Here is a 25,167-nt window from a genome sequence, read left to right on the forward strand (position 1 = left end):
GGAGCATAAATGAGCAGACAGTCATGTCGTTTTTATTGTAAACAAAGGCACACAAAAGGAATGAAAATAAGAATAGTTTCATAGGAAGAAAATATGGAAATAATAATCATAAACCCAGTTACTTACAAGCACTTGTTAATCAACAAAACATTTCGTTTACACAAATGAATATCATGCTCCTGTGAATTTTCAGACCTTCCTAACAAACAAACACAATGCGTGTAATGCGCAATGGCAACTTGATCATTACTGTTAAGATTTAAAACAAATTTATCATAGGAAACTTTTTGATAAGGTAAAACTTTCAAGTTATTACATAATTTTGGTGAATTAAAGTTTGAACTACAAAAAAGAAAAAATAATACTTAAATTTATCTACTCAAGTCATTTTTATTTAAATCCTCTGAAAACAGACTCCTGAGTCTATTCTTAAAGAAAGTAAATGTAACATCAAATAAATAAACTCAAATGCGGGTCAGCGAGGGGTGGGGTCGTTTAGACCTCCCTGAAAATAGGCAAATACAACTTAAAATATGAGAAAGCAATCATAAGAATCAAGACACTTCAGGAGGATCCAAGCTCAAGAACCTCTCAACTTCCATTTTGCCAGAATTCCCAAGTGAAATTCTTTTTATGTCTTGCTTTCTCTTTGCCGACTCAATTTTATGCCCGGAGATGTTAACGGCAATTGTTCAGGGTAAATTTTTATCAGGATGAATTTTCTAGAGAATATATCCGTGAGGAGGAGGGATTTTTCCAATGAAGAGTAGCTGGATTTCCTTGCGTTAGAATTTCCTGGTATTTAGAAAAACGGTCATAAATTAAATAAAAAACATTTTTTTTTCCAACTGAAAGTAAGGATCAACAATAAACTTAAAACGAACTGAAGATATTACGCATATGAGGGGAGTTGCTCCTCAAAACCTCGCTCTTTACGCTACAGCTTTAATTTTGACCCAATTCTTTAAGAACGATTCTTAAAACACAAGGTTCGTTTAATTAGAAGACAAGGAGGCTTTCTGAAAGTACTAAAAAACTTTAGCGCAAAGAGCGAGGTGTTGAGGAGGGGAAACACCCCTCGTATACGAAACAAGTTCTATTCGCTTTAATATTGCTCCTTACCTTCAGCTGAAAAAACTTGTTTTTTATTTAATCAGTGTTAAATACTACTTCAAAAACCATGCACAATGGTCAACTTGATCTATTCACTGGAATCCATACCCCTCTATCGACGGTCAACTATATCATATTCCTACTCAGGCTTCTAGTAACTAAAGTTAGCCTTGATGGCATTAAATTTAGCTACCTCACTTAGGGTAGATTAGGGTATAGATTAGGGTCATAGATTAGGGTAATCTATTTCACTTAGGAATTGTATGCCAACCAGTGTAATTCTAATTTGTTCTTTTCATGTTCATTTGGATCTCATTTTGGTTCATTTAGTGAAGATTTTTCCGAATTCATCTTGCATGTTACAACCTGAATTTACATTTTCTCCCTTTTTTTCAGTATCCTCTTTAGTCTTAAACCCGTGTCTCTCGTCTTCTCTGTATTAATGTTTCTAATATAATGGATGTAAAGTTTTCTGCATTTTGAAGAAAAGAATTTACTATGATTGAAGCATCCTTCCCCTTTCTCTCAAACTCACTATTGGTCGGAGCCTCATTTGTGAGTTACTACATGCAATAATCATTTAGCTCAAGAAAGTTTTCAATTTCAGCGTCCTATATAATTTAGTTCAAGAGCAAATTCCACTCCAAACGTTACAAGGGTTAGGTGATCCAATTTTTTATGTTTTGAATTTATCGGATTAATTGCAATTTCTAGTCCTATAAAGTAAATAACGTGCCAATAGTTGTGCATTTCGCCATCTATCTGGGGTCAAACAAAAAGCATGCCGTTATCGATTGGATTGGGAAGAGGTCATAAAAGACTATTAAAGGAAATCGGAACTTCATGGAAGAAGGTACACATTGAAGCTTTGAATAGATTGGGGTGAAGGAGCAACGTTTGGAGCTTTATTGACGCCCCTCATGCTATTTGGTGCTACAGGGGGTTGTTAGTAGTAGCAGTAGCAGTATTTATAGTAGCCTCCGTTGGTCTTAATTTTGGTATCTTATATGAACTAATCTGCATAAATTTTCAATCAAAAGAGCTCTAAATAAGTTAAACAATGTGTTTTCTAAATATAAGTTCAGATCGTTTTCTACTTGACACAGTACACATTTAAATTATTAATCATCACAATAAATTTGAGAGGGAAGTATTTAAAAAGGGGAACATTGATAAGAATTAGTCCCATATTTAAAAATAAAGTAAAATTAATTTTGGACTTTTTACTATAATGTTAGACTCAGATTTGCAATCAACAACAATATTCTTAAATTCGACCTCGGTTGAAGGAGGTATGGGTCCAATGGCCCCAACTTCAGCCCTCTAAAGATTGAAAAATCCTAGAGTGTCTTTGATTTTGACAGGATGTAACATGTTCGCCTTTCTACTTAAATCTGTCTATAAATATCTGAAATATTTAATTAGTATATTTTGATGTAGTAATTAGTATATTTGATAGTATATTTTGACCAAACTCAAGATCTTGTATCGCAAACATGAGACAATAACCGGTTTTCATGGTCTTTATACCAGACAATATTAGCTTCGGCTCGGTGAGAAACTACATTTTAGCTATATTTTAATTAAATATTTATTGGGTATTTTGGTTAGGTTACGTATTTAATACAATGCGGTGTCGGTGGCCCCCCTTCCATAATTCTTTGTTGCAGTTTTCATAATTTTGTTGATAAAGCATTATATTTTCATTATATTCGTTTTATTTCATTAGCATTAAGCACAGAACTTGAGTGTGGTGGCTATAAGACACAAGCACCGAAAAACCTTTACCTGACGTGTACAAAGGTTACAAGGTTTTTTAGGGGAGGCTGTTCCTCCCCCAGAATCCCAAATTATGTATGTTTTTTTATGTATTCTAGTACTTTAAGTACAAATTCCTCTTTTTATGTATTTTGAAAAGTTTTGAGGTCCATAGACTATGCAAAATTCTGCGCACTTACCTGATTATTACACCAAATTTCCCAAGTTTTCAATCCCTTAATTTAGTTTTTTTTTGCAGATTTTAGGACGATGATAATGACGAAAACCTATCCCTATCTTGACCCATATTAATGGAGCTTCACATTCTAGTAAATTCCGCTAAGGAACGAGGCCCAAAAATTAGGGTAATTCTTTCTAATATTTATGTATGTTATTTTTGTTTGCTTACGTGTGAGCATGAAAAAAGTTCTTATGCATAATCTCGTACGAAAGCGGTTGGTGGCTACCAGAATTTCATTGAGCATTTCCTTGCCAAAATCTTTTTTTTTCATTTATGCATGTTAATCCTTACTTCTAGGCAACTTCCATATAAAGCAAAGAAATTCTTAACCTCTCTATGAGCCAAATTACGAATTATTTTCGTGCGATAGAAGTAACCTGAAACTTGAAAGGAAGAAGGCGAACTCTCAACTAGTTTGCTTTTAGGAGAGGAAGATTTAAGTGGGAGGACTTTAAAAGAGGTTTCTTCCCAAAACTTGAATGGCTATCCCTAGAATTGGTCAATTGGCTGATTATGCATCAATAATATACAAGGTGAAGATTACTCCCCCTAAGTTTGTAACTAAATAATTCAGCCCTAGAAGGATGGATGACTTTGATTCAAGCAAACAAGCCGCGGAGAGGGGGAGTCTCGTAAGAGCCAGGCAAGTTTTGACTTGGCAGAAAACGAATTAATTCACGACTCTTTAAAAATAATAGAAGTCCAAGTTTCGCTACGACCTCCTCCACTGCTAACTTTTCGTTAGGCAGAAACGTTGGTATGTTATATCTTATTCCAACTGAAATGACACAAAGATTTCTAGTGAAAATAATTGAAAGAACTCCAAAGGGGTAGGAGTCCTTGATTCCCCCGGAGCCTCCCATTCAACTACCAGCTTTTTATCAGAAAGAAAAGCAAATGGCACTTGGCTTGAACCAAAACAATGCAAGGTTTATCAATGTCCATGATTGGAGGTGCTAAGTATGCACAGGGCAAATCTAACAGCCCCTCTCCCGCCCCTTCCAACTTTAGAGCAGTAATCTAGGTAGGCTTTTTTCTCTCTCTTTGGCCAGTTCGAAACTTATAGGACAAGTACCTCGAGCATATGAAACCTGACAAGGATAGTTTATAGAGGCAAATCACCTTCTCCGATTTTTGCACGAAAGAGTTCAAATCAGCTTGAAACCTGCCGGCCAAGAACCTTAGACAAAGTAGAAATATGGGTACGATTTTCAGAGACCTATACCACCTTCAAGCTTCACCTATGTTCCGTATAAAAATAAATAGGTCCACTTGATATCTGGTGTTATAAAAACGTTGAAACTTTTTTTGTAATCATAGTGGTATGAATTTCATTCATTGCTTAGTTCCGCATACAATTTTCCGCTAAAATCATTGACTAATATTTTAACGAATTTCAATTTAAAAAATTTACTCAACCCAACAAAAGAAAATTGTTCTGTAAAAGGGTGTGAGCTTAACATTATTTAAAGACAACACAGCAGAAATCATTTCATTAATGAGCTAGACATGTATTTAGTTCAATCCATAAACCCTTAAAACAAACTAGAATTTGAAACGATTAAATCTTTTTTTTTCCCAAAATTAAGGCTTTTAAATCAACTTCGAATTTTCTCAAACTTCTGATATATATATATATATATATATATATATATATATATATATATATATATATATATATATATATATATATATAGATCGTTTTTATAGGCCAGAATATCCTGAAATACAAATTTTTCCGCAAACATAGGGAGTCGTTTTGGCTCCATATTCATTTATATACATAAAAACATATAATTTATATACATATATAATTATATACATATTTATTTATATTTATTAATTATTAAATTTATTAATGTTACGAAAGCCCGGGGGCTTTGTAGCCGGGTCCCGACACTTGGCACGCGGCAGGCTTCTATATATGGATTCTCATTGTCGCTTGTCTTCTAAACGCGTACGTTTTGAGCCTTTTCTTGTTGTCATGACGTCCAAATGAACTTAAGATTAGAAGCAGCGCCTTTGTGAAATTAAATAAAAAAAACGAGTTTTTTTAACTGAAAGTAAGGAGCGACATTAAAACTTAAAACGCACAGAAATTACTTCGTATATGAAAGAGGCTGCTTCCTCATCAACGCCCCGCTCTTTACGCTAAAGTTTGACTCTTTCTCTCAATTCTTCTTTTTAAAACAGTAAAAAACTTTAGCGTAAAGAGCGGGGCGTTGATGAGGAAGCAGCCTCTTTCATATACGAAGTAATTTCTGTGCGTTTTAAGTTTTAATGTCGCTCCTTACTTTCAGTTAAAAAAACTCGTTTTTTTTATTTAATTTCTGAACGTTTTTGAATCAATGCATGTTTTGATTTTGGCTCTCCGCAGAGGAATAATCAAAACGAAATTTGCATATTTTTTTTGGGGGGGGGGGGCTAAATGGCTTTCTCATAATTTTGATCGAACGATTTTGAGAAAAAAAGAGCGGGGGCGAAGCCTAGTTGCCCTCCGATTTTTTGGTTAATTAAAAAGGCAACTAGAACTATTTTTTACGAATCTTTTTATTGGTAAAAGATTTACGTAACTTATAAATTAGCTTACGTAAAGAACTTTTGTATTCTCATGTTTTTATTACATATATGAGGGGATTCGCCCCATCGTCAGTACCTCGCTCTTTACACTAAAGCTTAAATTTTATCCCAATTCATTAAGAATGACCCCTGAATCACAAAAGCCGTAGAATAAATAGTTGAAATTACTAAAAATACTTTAGCGTAAAGAGCTAGGTATCATAAGGAGGTGAGCCCCTTATATGGGTAATAATTTCTGTTTGTTTTAAGTTTTATTACTGTTCCTTACTTCCAGCTGAAAAAGCTTTTTCACATTTATTTTTTAATTTTTTTTTTAAATAATGCTAGTAAATCCTGCTCTCCCTTCATGGAAGTTTTCTTTTCCCATGACAAATTCTCGATGGAAAGTTCCCACAGCATATCCCCCTCTTCTCAACCCCCCCCCCCCCAACCAAAAACATCCTCCTGAAAACGCCTGTATACTTCCCAATAACCATTACTATATGTAAGCACAGGTCAAAGTTTGTAACTTGTTGCCCCTCCCACGGGGACTGTGGGGGAGTAAGTCGTCCCCAAAGACATAGTTATAAGGTTTTTCGACTACGCTGAATAAAATGGCTATCTCAGAATTTTGATCCGTTGACTTTGGGAAAATAATTAGCGTGGGAGGGGGCCTAGGTGCCCTCCAATTTTTTTTGGTCACTTAAAAAGGGCACTAGAACTTTTCATTTCCGTTAGAATGAGCCCTCTTGCAACATTCTAGGACAACTGGGTCGATACGATCACCCCTGAAAAAAAAAAAAAAAAAAAAACAAAAAAACAAATAAACACGCATCCGTGATCTGCCTTCTGGCAAAAAATGCAAAATTCCACATTTTTGTAGATAGGAGCTCGAAACTTCTACAATAGGGTTCTCTGATACGCTGAATCTGATGGTGTGATTTTCGTTAAGATTCTATGACTTTTAGGGGGGGTGTCCCCCTATTTTCTAAAATAACTCTGTTATGTCTGTTGTCAATTATGAAAGACATATCACCGAACCTTTGTATCTTTTAATTGTTAAGATGGTTTGACAAAAACTTCTTCTCTTGCCTCAGCTTGTCTTTTCTCATTATTAAAGACACATCGCCAAACCTTGGTTTCTTTTAATTGCTCCGGAGGTGGGACAGAAAATTGTTTTTTTTTTCAACGATTTATCTAGTCCAAGTTTTTGATTTTTCAAGGTGTTATAGGTATTGATGACCTTATCCATGTCAAAATCCAAAACCTAATAATCATCGCTATCATCTTCAATTTGTTTTGTTCGTTTTACCTCGACTTTTCTGTCGTCATTATGAAATACATATCGCAGAACTTTTGTTTTTTTAAAGGTATGGTAGGCATTGATGACCTAATCCATGTCAAAATCCCAAATCCAATCATCATCGCTATCATTTTCAATTTTGACACGTTTTGATTCTCGTTGTCCAGGTTGATTTTCGTTGACTACCTCACATTTTTGGTGTCGCAAGCCTTCTAACCACATGCTTCTTTGCGTTTCATATTCATTTTTACTTGCTCACATGCTCGGTGTCGCATGTCTTGTAACCGCGTGTGTCTGCTTTTCATTTTCATTTTTGACAAGCCGCCGCTGTTCTTCTAACTACGTGTTTTTGTTTCGCTCACTTGCTCGGTGTCGCATGTCTTCTAGCCGCGTATTTCTTTGCTCTTCATTTTATTTTTGACGCGCTCTAATTGTCGTTTTCGCATATCTTCTAAATGCCCATATCTTTGCTCTTCATTTTCATTTTTGACACGTTTTGTGATTTTGATTACTTCAGACAAGTCAGCAATGGCCTTTGCTTTGGCTGTCCGTATTAGCGTTGTCACGATGGTCCAGGTTGTCGATTTTCACATCTTATCAAGTTTAATAGTTCAGGTGTTGGATCCAAAGAATCAGCATTTATAGCAACTGCAACTGCAGATTTATTTTTTCAGACTTTCTGACCTATCTAGATCGTTTTTTATGCGAGAAAATCCCAAGATTCCAATTTTTCCTTTCAAACTTTCTCTCATTATAACCATAGAAAGCAGGGTTGAGCAACACTTTTCGTACAGCCTAGTGTTTGAAATACGGCCAGTCAGTCGGGTACCCAAAACAATCCGTAGCTCTATGGAAAACATCTAGCAAATCTTCCACAGTTTTTCGGAGCGCCCATGCTTCAGAACCATATTTGAACACTATCATTGCTGTAGCTTCCAATGCTCTAATCTTGGTTCGCAGACTTATATTCCTATTCTACCTATTTTTTTTTTAACTGTGAAAAAGCATATGGCCAAGGCTATTCTACTTTTAACATCTTCGCTACAATTGCCGTCTTTACTTAAAATATTACCAAGGTAAGTAAAGCTGTCCACTTGAGAGATCTTTTCTCTACCCAGTGTCACATTTTCATCGTCAATTATTCCTTGCCTTAGCGACTTAGTCTTCCTTAACATTAATAAGAAGCAAAACTTCTAAAAGTTTCACTCATTTTGCTCAAACTTTCATCTAGCATACTTAAATCATCAGCATAATCTAAGTCCAAGAAATTTTTTCTTCCCACTTGATTCCGTGTTCTCGCATTGCCTGTCCTGTGCTTCCAAAGACAAAGTCGATCAAAATGATCTACATAAATGGGGATTGAACACAACCCTGTTTAACTCCTGATTTATTATAAAACCAGCTACTACACCGATTTAATTAACTCCTTATTTAGTACAAAACCAGCTACTTAACTTCTTAATTAACTTCTGATTTAATACGAAATCAGCTACCACACAAAAGCGCTTAAGACGGCTTAGAACCGTTCAGCAAGAAGTCCCTGGGACCACCAGTTGAGGGGGGATCTGTGCAATCCTGTGCCCATCTTGGTCACAATATAGTTTTCAGCACTAGGCGATGTCCGTCAATCAAAAAGAGTCTTAATCCTGCACAGACAGTCTTATTCCTATTACCTTTGATTCATTATATATTAATGTCTATAAATATTATACTACTAAAAGGAGGCAGATCGTAATAGATAAATCAGCTAGGAAATGGTTTCCAACCCGAAACGGCCACCAACAGATCAAGCCCAGAAGAGTCATCCATTAATCAGAATCTCGTGCAAACGCTCTGTCGTTTAGGCTATAATTTCCTCGAGGGGCACCACCTCATGTGAGAAAACGGTTACCGGCACGGTCCCCAGTCTTACGGGTACCCCGACAGGGTCGAGGCAGCCCTTTACAGAGGACCTTGTCTATAAATCAGGATCTTACGCCTAGCCACAGTTATCTTCCTATAGAAAATCCTCCCACGATGGTGTTCTGCGTCACCAAGCAGTTTAACGCATTGCTAGGAGAAGTTTCGTAACTAACGGGACGTGTCCATACGCTGGTGGGCCCTGCTGAGTGTTTAATGTTAAAGATGACTAAGTCGCTAAGGCTAGAAATAAGTGAAGATGATAAGGCGAAATTGGGTAAGGAAAAGATCTATCAAGATATATATATATATATATATATATATATATATATATATATATATATATATATATATATATATATATATATATATATATATATATATATATATATATATATATATATATATAGATAAGTGTATTTCAAAAGCTCATGGGCCATATACACACAAAAATATAAATATATAACAAACAAGCAAGGAAATTAAACAACAGTACAAATTACAATCACGCACAGAAACAAAATACAACGCAAAAATCCCAAAATAAAAGTATCGATAGTACCTAGTGTAATTTTTCGTTTGTAAGGGGAAGTTCTAGTTCTCGTAAACCCGTCTTTGCCACGTCCATGATATTGTATTATTACTTTTTTCTTGTTTTTAGATAAATGCAGCTATTGTACGACTTGCAGCTAGTTTTGAAAGTAGGCAATTAGTTTCCCTTCCTAGTCATGTTTTGAATTAATGTTTCTTCATTAAAAGAAAAACTAATTGCATTTGTAGTAATTATGATTTGGCAAAGTCATGTTTTTGTAAACAGAGTCAACATTGGCAAGAAAATAGTCACAGGTTCTTGGCATTTACACGAATACATGTAGATGTATTGCCAATAGCTTGTTTTCCTGCTTATCATTAATTTTGAACCTAACAAAGGGATTGTATTTTGCATGAACAAGAGCACAGAGGAAGTGCGTTGTAATCCCACTAGTATCTTTTTGAACTCTCCCTAGGTAAGGAAAAATTCTTTAATAAATAAGTCAGTCAGTAAAACCAGGGCGGCGAACGCGATCCGCCAGTCTTATCCCCAGAAAACATCAATCACACTATTTTAGACCAGGAGTTTTAATAAAATGGGACACTTCTTCAGAGGTTAACTACTTCTAAAGGGAACATGCTAATAAAAAATCAGTCTCATTTTCCTCTCTTTCAAAATATCATATTCTCTGGTCCTCTCTTTCAAAATGTCACGGTCGCTTTTGTGACTATGCACCCCCCCCCCCTGGTCGTCCCGAATACTGCTAAAAGAAAACACTGAAATAATGAAAACAATGAACGCATCACGTTTCAATTAACCAGATTAGCGTTTTCACTTGATCAAAAAAAGGGAAAACCGGTTTCACAGGCAGCGCAATAGCGCTGCCTAAGTAAAGAACGATGTTGGCAATTTTTTTTTTTTGGTTTTTCGTTTTGTTTTGTTTTTTTAGACCAGAGCACTTCGTACCGAAGGAGTTGTAGTAGAAACTTCAAAAAGGACTCATTCGATTGAAAATTGAAGGGGTTAATGCCCTTTTTAACAGTCAAAAGAGATTTGGGGGGAACAACTAACCCCTCTCACAAGCCCACCATTTCCCAAAACACATCCAATCAAAATTTTGAGATAGCCATTTTGTTTAACGTAGTTGTAAAGTCCAGAAATTATGTATTTGAGGAGGACAACCCCCTACAGCCCTCAGGGCAAGGGTTGTACGCTATGCCCTAGAGGCATATAAGGTTTTTTTTTTATAGAAAGCGTTGTCGCAGAAACTTCAAAAATGGCTCATATTGGATTGGAAATTAAGAAAACTAGTGCCCTTTTTAATAGTCAAAAGTCATTGGGAATCACTGACTGGAATCAACTAACTCCCCTCCCACGCCCAGCATTTCACCAAACACATCCAATCCAAATTTTGAGATGGCCATTTTGCTCAACATAGTTGAAAGGTTAGGAAATTATGTCTTAGAGAATGAGAAACCCCCCACAGCCCTCAGGGCAGAGGTTGTAAGCTATGCCCTGGGGCATATAAGGTTTTTATAGAAAGCGTTGTCGTAGAAACTTCAAAAAGGGCTCATTCAATTAAAACTTGAGAGGGCTACTGCCCTTACTAATAGTCAAAAGTGATCGAAGGGTGAATGCCCCCCACACCCTTCATTTCCCCAAACACTTGCAATCAACATTTGATATAGCCATTTTGTTAAACGTAGTTGAAGGGTCCAGAAATGTCTTTGAGAATGACAACCCCCCTCCCACAGCCCTCAGGGCTAAGGTTCTGAGTTATGCCCAGGGAGCATGTAAGGTTCTTATAGAAAGCGTTGTCGTAGAAACGTCAAAAAGGGCTCCTTCGATTGGAAATTGAGAAGGTTAGTGCCCTTTTTAGTAGTCGAAAGTAATCGAAGGGAGAATCCCCTCCACATCCATTATTTCTCCAAAGACTTCCGATCAACATTTTGATATATTCATTTTGTTCAACGTAGTTGAAAGGTCTGAAAATTATATCTTTGAGGATGACAACCCCCCCCCCCCACAGGCCTAAGTACAAGGGTTTTAAATTTCACCCTTGGGGCATAAAAGGTTTTGGGGCAAATAAAGCGTTGTCGAAGAAACTTCGAAAAGGGCCCGTTCGATCAAAAATTGAGAGGAGTAGTGTCCTTTTTATTAGTCAAAAGTGATCAGAGGGCAAAAGACACCCCCCCCCACGTCCATCATTTCCCTAAACAGTTCCAACCAAAATTTTGATATAGCCATTTTGCTCAACGTATTGGAAAGGTTCGGAAATTATGTCTTCGAGGATAACAAATCCCCTGAGCCCTAGGGGCAAGAGTTATAAGTTATGCCTTTGGGGTATTAAGGTTTTTGTGGCAAGTGTAGTAGAAACTTCGGAGGAGGTTCATGAGATTGGTAGTCAGAAGCTCTACTGCTCTTTTCGTGAGTCAAAGTGGTCGGAAGGAAGCTACCCCCCCACACACACACACACGTCGTAATGTCCCGAAATTCATCTAATGGAAATTTTGATGTAGCAATTTTATTCAAAACAGTCAAAATATCATACAACAAGGCTTTTGGGGTTGAAACAAACCACAGAGCCAAGGGGCAAGGGTTGCAAGTTATGCCCAAGGGGTATTTAAGGATTTATGGAAGGGATGACTGTATAAACATTAGAGGAGGCTCATTTGGTTCAAAATCGGAATTTCTAGTTCCCTTTGAAGAGTCAAAAATGATGGAGGACAGCTAGGCCCCCTTCGACTATTCTTCTCCACCAAACGAATTTGATTAAAATTGTTATCTAGCAATTTTTCTCAAGATAGTCCAAAGAGCTAAAACAATAACTCTAGGGTTGACGCAACTCCCCAGTTTTCTGGGGATAGGGTTGTAAGCCATGGCCTGGGGTCAGTGTCGTTACTAGCCAAAATGTTCGAGGGAGAAAGAGATTTTACCGACTGGCTGGTCATTTCTACCGACTGTTTTTCGTCAATAATTCGCACAGTATCCGTTTCGAATAAAATACGCAAAATTACCGCACGAGTCGGTAAGACCGCTGCATTTACCAACCGAGATTTAGATTTTGGTACATACCATGTTACTATTTTAATGCTGTTTATTTAACCAAATTGAAAATTGAGACACAATCTGTAAAATCACAGCAGGAGTCGGCAGGGTTTGCCGACCAAGTTCGAAAGTTCTGTAGAAGACATGTCAGTATTTTTGCGGTCTTTATTGAAACGAAAAAAGAATTTTAGTGGCGTCGGAATTTACAATGACCAAAAAACTAGGGGGGGTCCCCCTCCCCGCCATACGTGACGGCCCTATCTGGGGTCGCACAAAGTTTTATGCAATGGGTGATCGCACAAACTTCAAATGAAGCTCATTTGATTTGAAAATGAAAGTTATAGTACCCATTTTAAGAGTCAAGTGATTTGAGAGCAACCAGCCCCTCTTCCCCTCTAAACACTCATCATTCCCCCAAAGCCATCCGATCAAAATTTAAAGATAGAAATTTTGTTCACTGTAGTAGAAGAGTCCAGAAATTATGTCTTTGAAGAAGACATCCCCACTCCCACCCCCACAGCTCTCGGGACAAGGGGTATAAGTTATGCCCGGGGGCTGCTTTTATAGAAAGGGTTGTTGTATGTAACTCAGAGCGGACTCATTGGATTGGTAATCTAAATTTCCAGTGCCCTTTTTAAGAGCCAAACTGATCAGAAGGCAGTTAACCCCCAACCCCCTCAACATGTCGTGTTTTGCCGAAATACATTGAATAAAAAAAAAATTGAGACAGTCATTTTATTCAAAATATTCCATGGATCATATAACAAGGGTTTTGGGGCTGAAACAAACCACCAGAGCCTAGGGACAAGTATTGTGAGTTATGCCTAGGGGCATTTAAGGTTTTTATGGAAGGGATGGTTGTTTAACTTTAGAAGAGGCTGATTTGGTTGAAGTTTGGAAGTTCTAGTTCCTTTTGAAGCGTCAAAAGTGATGCAGGGAATTTACACCCCCTTCCCAACAACTCTTTTTTCACCAAACGCATCTGATTGAAATTATGAGAAAGTGATTTGGTTCAAAATACTTCAAAGAACATATAATTATATCTCTAGGGGTGACACAATCCCTCAGCACCCTGGGGATAGGGTTGTAAGTTACGCCATGAGGGCATATAAGATTTTTATGGAATGAGTGGTCGTAAAACTTCAGATGGTGCTTATTTGATTTGAAATTTGAAGTTATATTGCCCTTTTTAAGAGCAAACGTGATTTGAGAGCAACCAGCCCCCCTCCATGCTCATCATTACCCTTAATACCTCCAATCAAAATTTGGAGGCAACAATTTTATTCATCGTATCTGAAGGCTTCGGAATCTAAGCCTGTGAGGAAGACAACCCCCCCCCCCTATAGCTCTCAGGAAATGGATTGTAAGTAATGTCCTGGGACATATAAGCTCCTTATAGAAAGGGAGGTCATATATACTTTGGAGGAGACTCATTGGATTGGTAATCAGAAGTTCTAGTACCCTTTTTCAGAGTCAAAGTGGTCAGAACGCAGCAAACCCTCCCCCCCCCCCACACACACACAAACACGTCGAATTCTCCCGAGGTGTATCCAATAGATATTTTGAGACAACCTCTTATTCAAAATAGTCCAAATATTTATAACAAGGATTTTGAAGTTGATACAAACCGTCAGATCCTGAGGGCGAGGGTTATAGGTTATACCCCTGGGTCACTAAAGGTCCTTATGGAAGGGATGGCTGTACATTTTTAGAAATGGCTCATTTGGTTGAAATTAAAAATTCTAGTTCCCTTTTTAGAATCAATAGCGATGGAGGTCAAATAGCCCCCCCCCTCCTCACCCAACAATCCTTGTTTTCACCAAATGTATCTGATTGAATTTATGCGATGCCAATGTTGTTTAAAATAGTCCAAATAACGTATAACGTTGCCTCCAGGGTTGGCACACCCCCCAGACCCCTGGGGCAAGGGCTTTAAGTTATGCCCTTGGGTCATATAAGGTTTGCAAAGAATGGATGGTCGTATTAGACTCAGATGGGTCTCAGTTGATTTTAAATATGAAATTTTAGTGCCCTTTTTAAGAGTTGAAGTGATTTGAGACCCCCCCCCCCCGTCGTCCATCACTGCACATGACAACATCCAAACACAACTTTGAGGCACCAATTTTTTCAGCATTGTTGGAAGGTTCAGTAATTATGCGTAGCAATAGTTGTAGTAGCATTAGTAGCATAGGTAGTAGTATGCAAATAGTAACTTTTTTCAACATCCCCATTAGCGCACGATGAAATTGTTAACTTAATACATTCAACCGTTCCTGAAGCATTGCTGATACGTCCTCTTGACAACCTGCATGGACATAGTGTGTTTAAATTTACTTCAATACAGCTACAACATTGGCCAAAATATTGCCTTAATACCCTTAGGTTGACTAGTAATAGTAGAAGTAGCACCACTAGTTATAGTAGTAGCAGTAGGAATACAGTTAATATTCGTAATCTTAGCCTTAGTAGCTGCAGTAGTAGTAGCAGCAGTAATAATAGTAGCAGTAGTTGCAGAAGTAGAAGCAGTAGTATTATGATGCAAATTTTGTGTTTTTGTTTGTTCAATACCCCCCCAAAAAAAATCGTTGTAAGTTTTTATTTCACAAACGAAGCTGTTCCTCGGATATTGCTAATATGCCCTTTTGACAACCTGCTATACGGATGGCAGGTTGTCATCCGTACAACAGAAATATTCTCTGAAAATTTCACTTTGAACAAACAGTTCGTGGTAACGAACTGTAGTAAGGAGCGACCCGGCTCAACAGTAATCGAAACTCTAGGTTTCATCAAGTTTAGTCTTACCCATCAAAAGTTCCGAGCCTGAAAAAAAATTGCCTTATTATAAAATCATACCATCAGATTCAGCGTATCAGAGAACCCTACAATAGAAGTTTCAAGCTCCTATCTACAAAATATGGAATTCGCATTTTTTGCCAGAAGACAGATCACGGATACGTGTTTATTGTTTTGTTTTTTTTCAGGGGTGATCGTATCGACTCAGTGGTCCTAGAATGTCGCGAGAGGGCTTATTGTAACGGAAATTAAAAGTTCTAGTGGCCTTTTCAAGTGACCGAAAATTAGAGGGCACCTAGGCCCCCTCCCACGCTCATTTTTCCCCAAAGTCACCGGATCAAAATAGATCTATCTTATTTTGTTTTTATTTCATCCTTCCTTTCAGCTAGGCTTCATATAACTCTCGTATAGCTTCAAGGGAACGATGAATAATTGTTTTGCTGAGTAACTTCCAATAGAAACCTGGCTAATGTCTTTGTAACTTACCACACCCACTCTTATCACCTTGGTTCTTAGAGGCTCTTTTGTAGTTATTATTTTAAAAAAAAATAGGTTATTTGTTTGTTTTTCTGTTGATGTTTTTATCTCTATATCATGTTTTTTATCATATTTTATATTGTTTTGTCGTTCGAATAAAAATGTTTGGTATTTTATTTGGTTTGAAATATCTTTTGTATCGACTATGCCCCGTGAAAATATTCTAACAAACGGGTATTTCATGTCCCTTCATTTTGCTTACGCCTCATAATAGTTTAGAATTGGTGAAATTGTCTGCTAATTAGGGGATTATAATTATAAATTTGCTAAAGTAGGGTAAAAAGCTGCCTCTTTATCAGCCCTCCTCTTTAGCTCATAATTTTCTAGAAACTTCCAATAAAAATTTTAAGACGGCCATTTTCTTCAGCATAACTGAACGGTCCAGTAACTATATCTCTAGGTTTATTGGGTTGGTCAACCCCTAACAATTATGTAATTTGCCCATTATGCTTAAAAATTAAATGTTGCTTTACAATTAAATCAAAACGCACCGTCTGTATGCTGGCTGCCAATAAGACATCTCAGCAATACACCAAGAACGACAGAGGGTATTAAGCCCAAACTGAGGGTATTCTATTACTACTTCTGCTCTTAAAATTTTACTAAATCAAGAAAGTGTACGTGTATCCAGGCTGTGAAGGAGCATAGATATAATTTTTGGGAATGCTATTAAGTTTTATTTATCAGGTAAACTAGAGGATGTATTTGACTAAATTAAACACTACTATTTGAATCATGATTTTCAAAAGGGTTTATGTTGTTTTGAATTACTGAAAACGTTTTTCCAGCATACAAATAGCAGGCCAAACTATAAATTCTTAAAAAAGCCGGGAAAATCGAAACTATTATTTTCTTTTTCACTTAAAAAGACTATTCCAATACAAAACGAACAGAAATTAGTTTTTTTTTAAAATGAGACCCAAAACGAACAGAAATTACATATAAATAACTGAGTCAAACTCGAAACGAGCAGACATTAACATGAGTAGGGTTCAAAACACCTATGCTTTCTGAAAGCTAGAATAAAACTTGCACTTTACTGAAAAAATTCAAATGAACCTGCATTGTCAATTTGATATATATATATACGCTGATATGTATTCCTTAAAATCTTAATTAATTTTTGATTTCTTAAAGTTATAAAAGTAGAAACATTAAAGAGAATTTTTTCAGTAAAATGTAAGTTTTATTCTGGCTTTAGAAAGTATGGGGGTTTTGAGCCCTACTCGTGTTAATTTCTGCTCGTTTTGAGTTTGACTCGGTTATTTATTGTAATTTCTGTTCGTTCTGGGTTTCATTTATTTATTGATGCTGATTTGTGGTAATTATAAGATTGTTAGATTATTTGATTCTATTTTTGTTCATTTTTGGTTAACGAAGTTCTTTACTTTGAAAAAAAAAACTTATTTTGTCGAAAAAGTCTTTTTTAATTAATATAAATAAGATGCAACATATTGCGAGATGCAAAATAATAGAGAAATATATTGGTAGAGCTATATTTGGGACTACTAGGGGTGGATGGGGTGCATTGTCAGAAAAGCGACCATGATATCTGGAAAAAACAAAAATAAAAGAATCTAATTATACCATTTTTATTTATCTAGCACATATCCTTTAGAAGTGAAAAAACACTAAAGTATTACCCAAAATGGCCTCAGAACCATCATTTCAGAAACTGCAACGAAGAGTCTCATATTTGAACCTCAACGGAGAATTTCGATTTTATAGGTAAAAAAACGTAATTGTTATTACTTTTCTTTGCCAGTCCTTTTATATCTATATTCTTTTTAATTGTGCATTTTTTTTTTCAGATAGAATTAAAACATACCTTATTACAGATATACTAGTTTTGGCTATAAGTTTACCTAATTGGAACTTGAAGTGCTCTGAATAGGCATGCGTAGGCATATGCAAACAGAAGACAGAAAATATAGAAGGAAGTAATTGGTTTTATAGGTTGAATTGCTCCAGGCGCGCTATTTATGGCGGTGTGGGTAAGTTAGTTTAAAATTTTAGTTGGTAACTACTTAGCAAGAGTATACATTCACTTTTTCCACAAATGCCCGTTAATATTTACAAAAAAAGTACTTGACCAAGGTGAAGAAAAAATTCTATAAATTCCCAGGAGGTGATTCCTTAAAGTTTAATTTTCATAGCTCAACTACTGTTGAAAAACAAAATGAGAAAGAAAAACACGATTTTAGCAACTACCGTATGAAGTTACTGAGTTACACGTAAAAGCAGGATGCACAGGTCAGTAAGTTTGAAATTGGGAAAATAATCTACAAAAGATATAGTGATTTCCCAAAACTTAAGAGGTATAACCTCCTTTGAATCCTTTGATTCAAAGTAATCTACACAAAAGCCTGCTTTTGCTGGCTAATATAGCTTTTGCTTTTCAATACATTACAAACAAAAATTTGACACCTTCAGTTTGGATACAAATTCTGTCCCCTGATTCCTGTTGTGAGTATGACAGATAGAGACAAATTACAGGTTTTAAACTAAGCCAGCAGTGGTAGACACAAGCGGAGAACTTTTCAGTATACTTTTACTAGTGCTAAACGCTAACCGCACACCACGTACAACAAAGATTAGGCTGACACACTAGCAAACACTGCACTCCTCCATCCAAACCTTGCATTAAAGCTTTTGCTCTAGTCAGCTCCAAAGGGGCCCCAAAGATTGAAAGTAATTTTTATAACTGCATTCCATTGTAGCCTTTCTCTTACAGATTATCTCTCTTGCGGATTATTATGTAGAAATATTCTGGGGTCTATGTCAATCCAGTGACATGTCCAAGCCTATTGATAAGTAGTACACAAAAGAAGAATTTGGCATCTCACTACGAAGCTTTGTAAATAAAAAAAGCTAGCTTCTCAAATAAACATTTGAGAACTATGTCAAATCCGAGGGAGAAAAAAAAATCCTAAGCAATAACAAAGCTGCTCCCCCCCCCCCTTTGGCTATCCACTAGTAGCGATAAAATCTTTTTTGCGTTTTACTAAAAGCAAAACATTTCAGTTGATTACGTTGAACGGTCAAAAACGATTCAATGTCTTATCAAACAGAAAACAAGCTGTTCGTGGCCAAACAAACACGAACTATAGTAAGGAGCGACCCAACTCAATAGTAATCAAAACTCTAAAAAATGGAATTTTGACACCAATAGCTGATTCAAAAGAATCGTATTTTAATACTGATTTTAAATATATAAATTTTATCAAGTTTATTCTTACCCATCAAAAGTTACGAGCCTAAAAAAAAATTGCCTTATTTTGAAAATAGGGGGAAACACCCCCTAAAAGTCATAGAATCTTAAAAAAAATCACGCCATCAGATTCAACGTATCAGAGAATCCTCTTGTAGAAGTTTTAAGCTCCTATCTACAAAAAATGTGGAATTTTGAATTTTTTGCCAGAAGGCAGATCACGTATGCGTGTTTATTTGTCGTTGTTTTTTTTTTTTTTTTTTTTTTGTCGTTGTTTTTTTTTTGATCGTATCGACCCAGTGTTCCTAGAATGTTGCGAGAAGGCTCATTCTAACAGAAATGAAAAGTTCTAGTGACATTTTTAAGTGACCAAAAAATTTGAGGGCACCTAAGCCCCCTCCCACGCTAATTATTTTCCCAAAGTCAACGGATCAAAATTCTGATAGCCATTTTATTCAACGTAGTCGAAAACCCTTATAACTATGTCTTTGGGGACGACTTACTCCCCCCAGGCCCCGTGGGAGGGGTTACAAGTTACAAACTTTGACCAGTGCTTACATATAGCAATGGTTATTGGGAAGCGTACAGACATTTTCAGGGGGATTTTTGGGTTGGGGGAGGGGTTCAGAAGAGGGGGATATGTTGGGGGAAATTTCCATCGAGGAATTTGTCATGGGGCGAAAAAATTTCCATGAAGGGAGCGCAGGATTTTCTAGCACTATTTAAAAAAAAAACAACGAAAAAAATAAATATAAAAAGTTTTTTATACTGGAAGTAAGGAGCAGCATTAAAACTTAAAACGAACAGAAATTATTACGCATATAAGGGGCTCACCTCCTCCTAATACTTCTTTTTTTACGCTAAAGTATTTTTAGTAATTTCAACTATTTATTCTACGGCTTTTGTGATTCAGGGGTCATTCTTAATGAATTGGGACAAAATTTAAGCTTTTGTGTAAAGAGCGAGGTACTGATGAGAGGGTGAATCCCCTCATATATGTAATAAAAACATGAAAATACAGAAGTTCGTTACGTAAGCTAATGTATAAGTTATGTATATCTTTTACTAATAAAAACATTGGTAAAAAATCAAAAATTCTAGTTGCCTTTTAAAGTAACCAAAAAATCGGTAAGTAACCAACCAAATATTTTTTTTACTGTTTTAAAAAGAAAAGTTGAGAGAAAGAGTCAAACTTTAGCATAAAGAGCGGGGCGTTTATGAGGAAGCAGCCCCTTTCATATACAAAGTAATTTCTGTTCGTTTTAAGTTTTAATGTCGCTCCTTACTTTCAGTAAAAAAAAACTTGTTTTTTATATTTAATCATACTCTACAGTCATTGTATAAAATCCAAAGTTTCGCCTAAGTGCAAGAAACAAGTTAGCATGGAATTAAAATTAAACAATTCTTCTGAAAGACATCTAACGCATCTTCCTCTGTTTTTAGTGCCTGTTTCTGTGCAGTATTCTACTAAATTCATCACTGTCTTTTCTAAAATCCTAAATGGTCTTTTGTTCACCCATGTATTCCTAAGTTAAGCAGTAACACCTTCTACTTTTGTAACTTTATTATTTCAGTGTGCTTCCCTGTCAAATCAAAAATTTAGCAGGATATACAATATCCCTGTTTACCCACCTTGCTCACAGATTATGACAAAGGTGTCAAGAAATATGTTTAGAAACCTGAAGAGCATTTGTATAAACTGTGACAATAATCGGAGCAACAAACGACAGTTTTTACTGAGAATAAAGGAGAAAATGTGGAGTAAGGCGTAAATGAAAAGATACATAATAATGCCTTGGTAACAAAAGAAAAAAACTTACAAGAGAAGCAAATGCATCTTTTTTGGCTAGAAGGTCCACGATTTCTTCATTATAAAGCTCTAAAAATTGGCAGTCAAATTCAAATGTAACACCATCTTCTTTTTTAGCGTTGGCCTGATCGAAAATTGATCTAATGGCACGTGTTATTATCCCAGGTAAGTGATATGGTGACTCATCCTCGAATCCCGTTCCCATTGTATATGTCTTGCCAGATCCAGTCTGTAAGAAACAAAGTATACTATAAGCATAAATAGAAATTTCAGCAGCAGATTCTACACTGGTCCTTATAGCTTCAAGCGGAATAGGGGATAGTATTCAGCGTTATTATTTCTGAAATATTCCTCCACATAGTCAGTGGCGGACCCAGTTGTGAAAGGTGCGGGGGAAGAGCAGTGTGAGTTTTATAGCCTGTTTTATCTTTCTTCTTGTTTTCCTTTTTAGCTTACCTATTACAAGTTTTAAATTTAATCATTATTTCTTCAAGGCTCATTTTTGCAACCAGGGCATTTATGCTAAGAGAAACGAAAATGGTCTAAAAAAAAAAACTCCAAATACATTTCAGCCAAAAAAAGAAGAAAAAATTCCCTCTACAACCTTGCTTCTGGCGACCCATTTTTTTCCGCCTGTTTTTGTTTTTGTTAAATCTAGTATAAAATAAATAATGAAGATGATGATGATATTTTTAGGCTGAATTAGTTATTACACCTTTTAAGCTGCCTGATACTACTAAGACTAAGTGCTTTCACTGTTTCTGTTTAACCAGATCTTTTTTAATGTTATCTGTTTGTGTATGCACTTCTTCTTTCTATTTCGTTTTTCTTCCAAAATAAGAACAGAAAATATTAAAGATTGTCTGTTTGATCTTCCTTGTTGTATGCAGTATCTGTATTCTCTTTCAGGAAACGTAGACCAAAACAGATTCAATGTTTTAAAGTGCCAAAGACAGTGAAAATGGAATATGAATATTTGAACTGATTAGATATCTGGATTCCATAAAGTCTGGAAGAACTAGGAATTAAATTTTTGATAAAAAAAAAACTTCAAAATATACTTGTGCAGTTCTTTTTGGAGTAGTGGGCACCTAATTAAAAAAACATAAATGAAAAATCGGGAAAACTCAAGCCAAAAACACAAGGCACAAAATAGCTAAGGAAGGTGAACGTTTCCTTAGAAGGTTTGTTGAACATCTGTCATAAAGTAGTGAGGTAAATCAAAAGACAGTAGAGCGAATCCGAAATTTCCCGGGAAACGTTGGGAGATCAACTCGAAACCTTCAGTGAGCGTTTAAATTTTATGCTTAGGGAAAGGAATGCGAAAAGATATTGACCCCTAAATATAGGTACTTCCAAGAATGGACAGACTATATCCCCTTAAAAGCTTGAAACTGACATCCATAAACTATTTGGGACCATCATGCACAGAGAAAAAATTTCAATAATTTCTTTCGCTTTAAAATGCCCAAAAAGTTTTTTTTTTTCGAACACCAAAGTTGTTTTTGTTTGTTTTGTTTTTTTTCACCCCAGTTACTTGACTTTGAATGTTTTTAATCGTTGCGGACGAACAGATTAAAAGACTCGGGACACGCAAAAGCCTCATAGTTTTCTCCAATTGGCATAAAAACTCATGTGGACCCCTATGGAGAAAACAAGCTTAAAACTGATTTCTCCTGTATCGGTTCATGACGCCCGAAAAGGTTCCATATGTTCTTTTCTTCGCCGATCAGCTAGCAAAATTACTGAGCATAGACACTGTGACAAACAAACCCATGTTCATATTATTAGAAACCGAAAGACTGAAAAATTCAGGACACGAAAAAAAGGGTCTTAAATTTTGTCTCTGTTACCGGCTTGACAATGACATTCATAAGTTTTTTTTTTCCCTTTTTTTAAACATGTAGACCCCTATGCAGAAAGGAAATTCAAATTAATTTGGTTGTATTGGTTCGTGATGGTGGAAACGTGGTCAAAAATTGCGTTCATCTCTGATAGGCATGTAACTTACAGTGAATTTAGACAGGGACAGAGACCTCAACGAAAAAAAAAATTGCTGAAGATTAGCTGTATTGATATGTGATACCTGAAACTTGGGCAACAAATTTCATTTTCTAACATTGGCCTAGACTTTTAGGAGATACGGACAGAGACAAGGGAACCTCAACGAAAACAAAAGCTATAGGGGAAAATTTAGTGGGCTATTGATTTACGACACACACAATGGACCCAAGTTGCTTCGTTTCCGACTGGCTAGCAAGTTACTGGGCATTTATACAGGTCAAACAAACGTAAAAAAAAAAAAAAACTATTTTGAAAAAAAATAACAATCCATGGCTATAGATGGTTATTTTATCCTTCTTATAGTATTTGCTATTAGAGGTACACACACCTTCTGAAATAGTGGTGTAAATTTGGGGGGGGGTACTCAGTGGGGCATTTGGACTCTAGATCTTGAAAAATACCTTTTTTGGGGCATTTCCATTGAAAAATGACTTTTTCTTGTGAATTTTCATGGCGAAAGTGGGAGGGGCCTTGTGATTAGAGAATTTTCATTATCTAGTTTTAAGAAGGCGGGACAGTTTGTCTCTCCAGAAATATGTCTCTTTTCTGACAATCTACGACTGCTGGTTTCATTGGATCACCCCCGGGGAAAAAACGTGTATGCATGACTATTCCAGTACTAAAAATTACTAAAAAGATTAAAAATAATAAGGCTCTAGGTGCTGATAGTTTGATAAATGAGTTCCTTAAATATGGTGGGTCTGAGGTTAGAAATAAGCTACTGAAGATTATGAATATGATTTTAGAAAAAACTTAATTAAACCACTGTATAAGAAAGGTGACAAAAGTGAGTGTCGTTATCGAGGCATTAGTCTGGTCTCTGTAGGTAGTAAATTATTTAGTAATAAAATACTTTTTAGACTGAGAGATCCTGTAGGCAAAATTTTAAGAGAAGAACAGTACGGTTTTAGAAAAGGTAGAGGATGTGTCGACAAAGTTTTCACTCTTATATTAATAATTGAGAAGTCCCTTCGTGATCAAACACCTTTGGTCCTCACTTTTATAGATTATGAGCAAGTGTTCGATTCTGTTGATAGAAGAGCTTCAGCAAAGGTCTTATTCTTATATGGTATACCAGACAAATACATTAAAGTGATTTGTGCTATGTACGAGAATAATACTGCTGCGGTTAAGGTAGGAAATGAGGTTAGTAACTGGTTTTGTATTAAATCAGGAGTCAAGCGGGGTTCTCTTCTATCCCCCTTTATATGGAATCATTTTGATGGACTTCGTCTTAAGGAGCACAGGAAAGGCAAATGGAGACCACAGAATCAAATGGAGAGAAAAAACTCTCCTGGACTTAGATTATGTTAATGATTTAAGCATAGATAAATAGATTTATTCACACGAAAAGCCCAATTGGGCTATGGTGACATACACAAAACAAGTGTAAAAAATACAGCAACAAACATAGACTGAAAAGACATTAAACTAATTATTTAAGAAAACGTCACGATACCTCATACCTACCCGGACGAACTTTCCAATATTATTTATAGTCAAGTAACACGTACTTCTCAAAATTTCCGAAATCCAATCTCTCCCCCCAACCTCTTTACCAAATATTTCCAAGCGCGAATCCCTCAACTCCCTACAATCCCCTAAAAAATGCTGCAAAGATTCATCCATCTCTCCACACATAGGGCAACTTTAAAGACCATTCCTCAATCTATTTCTCCCTAAATATTTCCTACGTTCTCCAAGAGGCATAAAATTTCCCCTCACATACATTACCCATTTCAAATAACCCGGAGCCAATCCAATTTTTAAATAAATTTCTTCGCCACAGTTCTCCTTGACCACCGTACATGTCCCAAGGGACGGCGAGGTGTCCTTCTCAGCTTGCCAAACCTGAACTTCCTGAGATTCTAGCCTACCAGCAACTAACCTAGGTACAGTCCCTACCATCCCTCCTATCCCCTTTCCCGAATTCCAGCAATTTCCTAGCCCTACACGATCTAATATATTCTTCACCTGATTTGGCCACGAATCCTTCCTCCTATCTTGAAGCATCATTAAAAATGCTTGTTTAACTAGCCGATTATCTTCTATCGATGATACCCTTTCCCAATATTTAACCATACTAATTAACCTACTCTGTCTCGTACACTTTATTCCTATATCCCCACTTAGTACTAACCCATTAAACTTATTATCAATGCCTAACATACGCTCAAAAAACCTGAGCTGCATTCTCTCTAAATTCAACCCCTTATCAAACCCCCAAAGCTCCGCCCCGTAATGCAAAGCCGATCTAATCCTAGCATTAAAAACATACGTTAGCAGTCCTACATCCCTA

The 25,167-nt window shown here is 36.3% G+C and overlaps 1 protein-coding gene and 1 long non-coding RNA gene across 2 annotated transcripts in view; one reads left to right on the forward strand and one right to left on the reverse strand.

Moving 5' to 3' along the window:
• Nucleotides 1-25,167, reverse strand: part of LOC136034740 (kinesin-like protein KIF21A) — a 146,752-nt gene that overhangs the window by 105,281 nt on the left and 16,304 nt on the right. The window contains exon 3 of the mRNA XM_065716114.1: nucleotides 20,815-21,033. Coding sequence (XP_065572186.1) covers nucleotides 20,815-21,033 — 219 coding nt within the window. The remainder of the gene's footprint in view (nucleotides 1-20,814; nucleotides 21,034-25,167) is intronic.
• On the forward strand, nucleotides 114-17,771 carry LOC136034741 (uncharacterized). The gene is made up of 3 exons (XR_010619238.1): nucleotides 114-295; nucleotides 3,131-3,236; nucleotides 17,595-17,771. It is a non-coding gene; the product is annotated as an uncharacterized LOC136034741 (long non-coding RNA).

The sequence above is a fragment of the Artemia franciscana genome, chromosome 13, assembly GCF_032884065.1.
Source record: "Artemia franciscana chromosome 13, ASM3288406v1, whole genome shotgun sequence".
Classification (NCBI taxonomy): Eukaryota; Metazoa; Arthropoda; class Branchiopoda; order Anostraca; family Artemiidae; genus Artemia; species Artemia franciscana.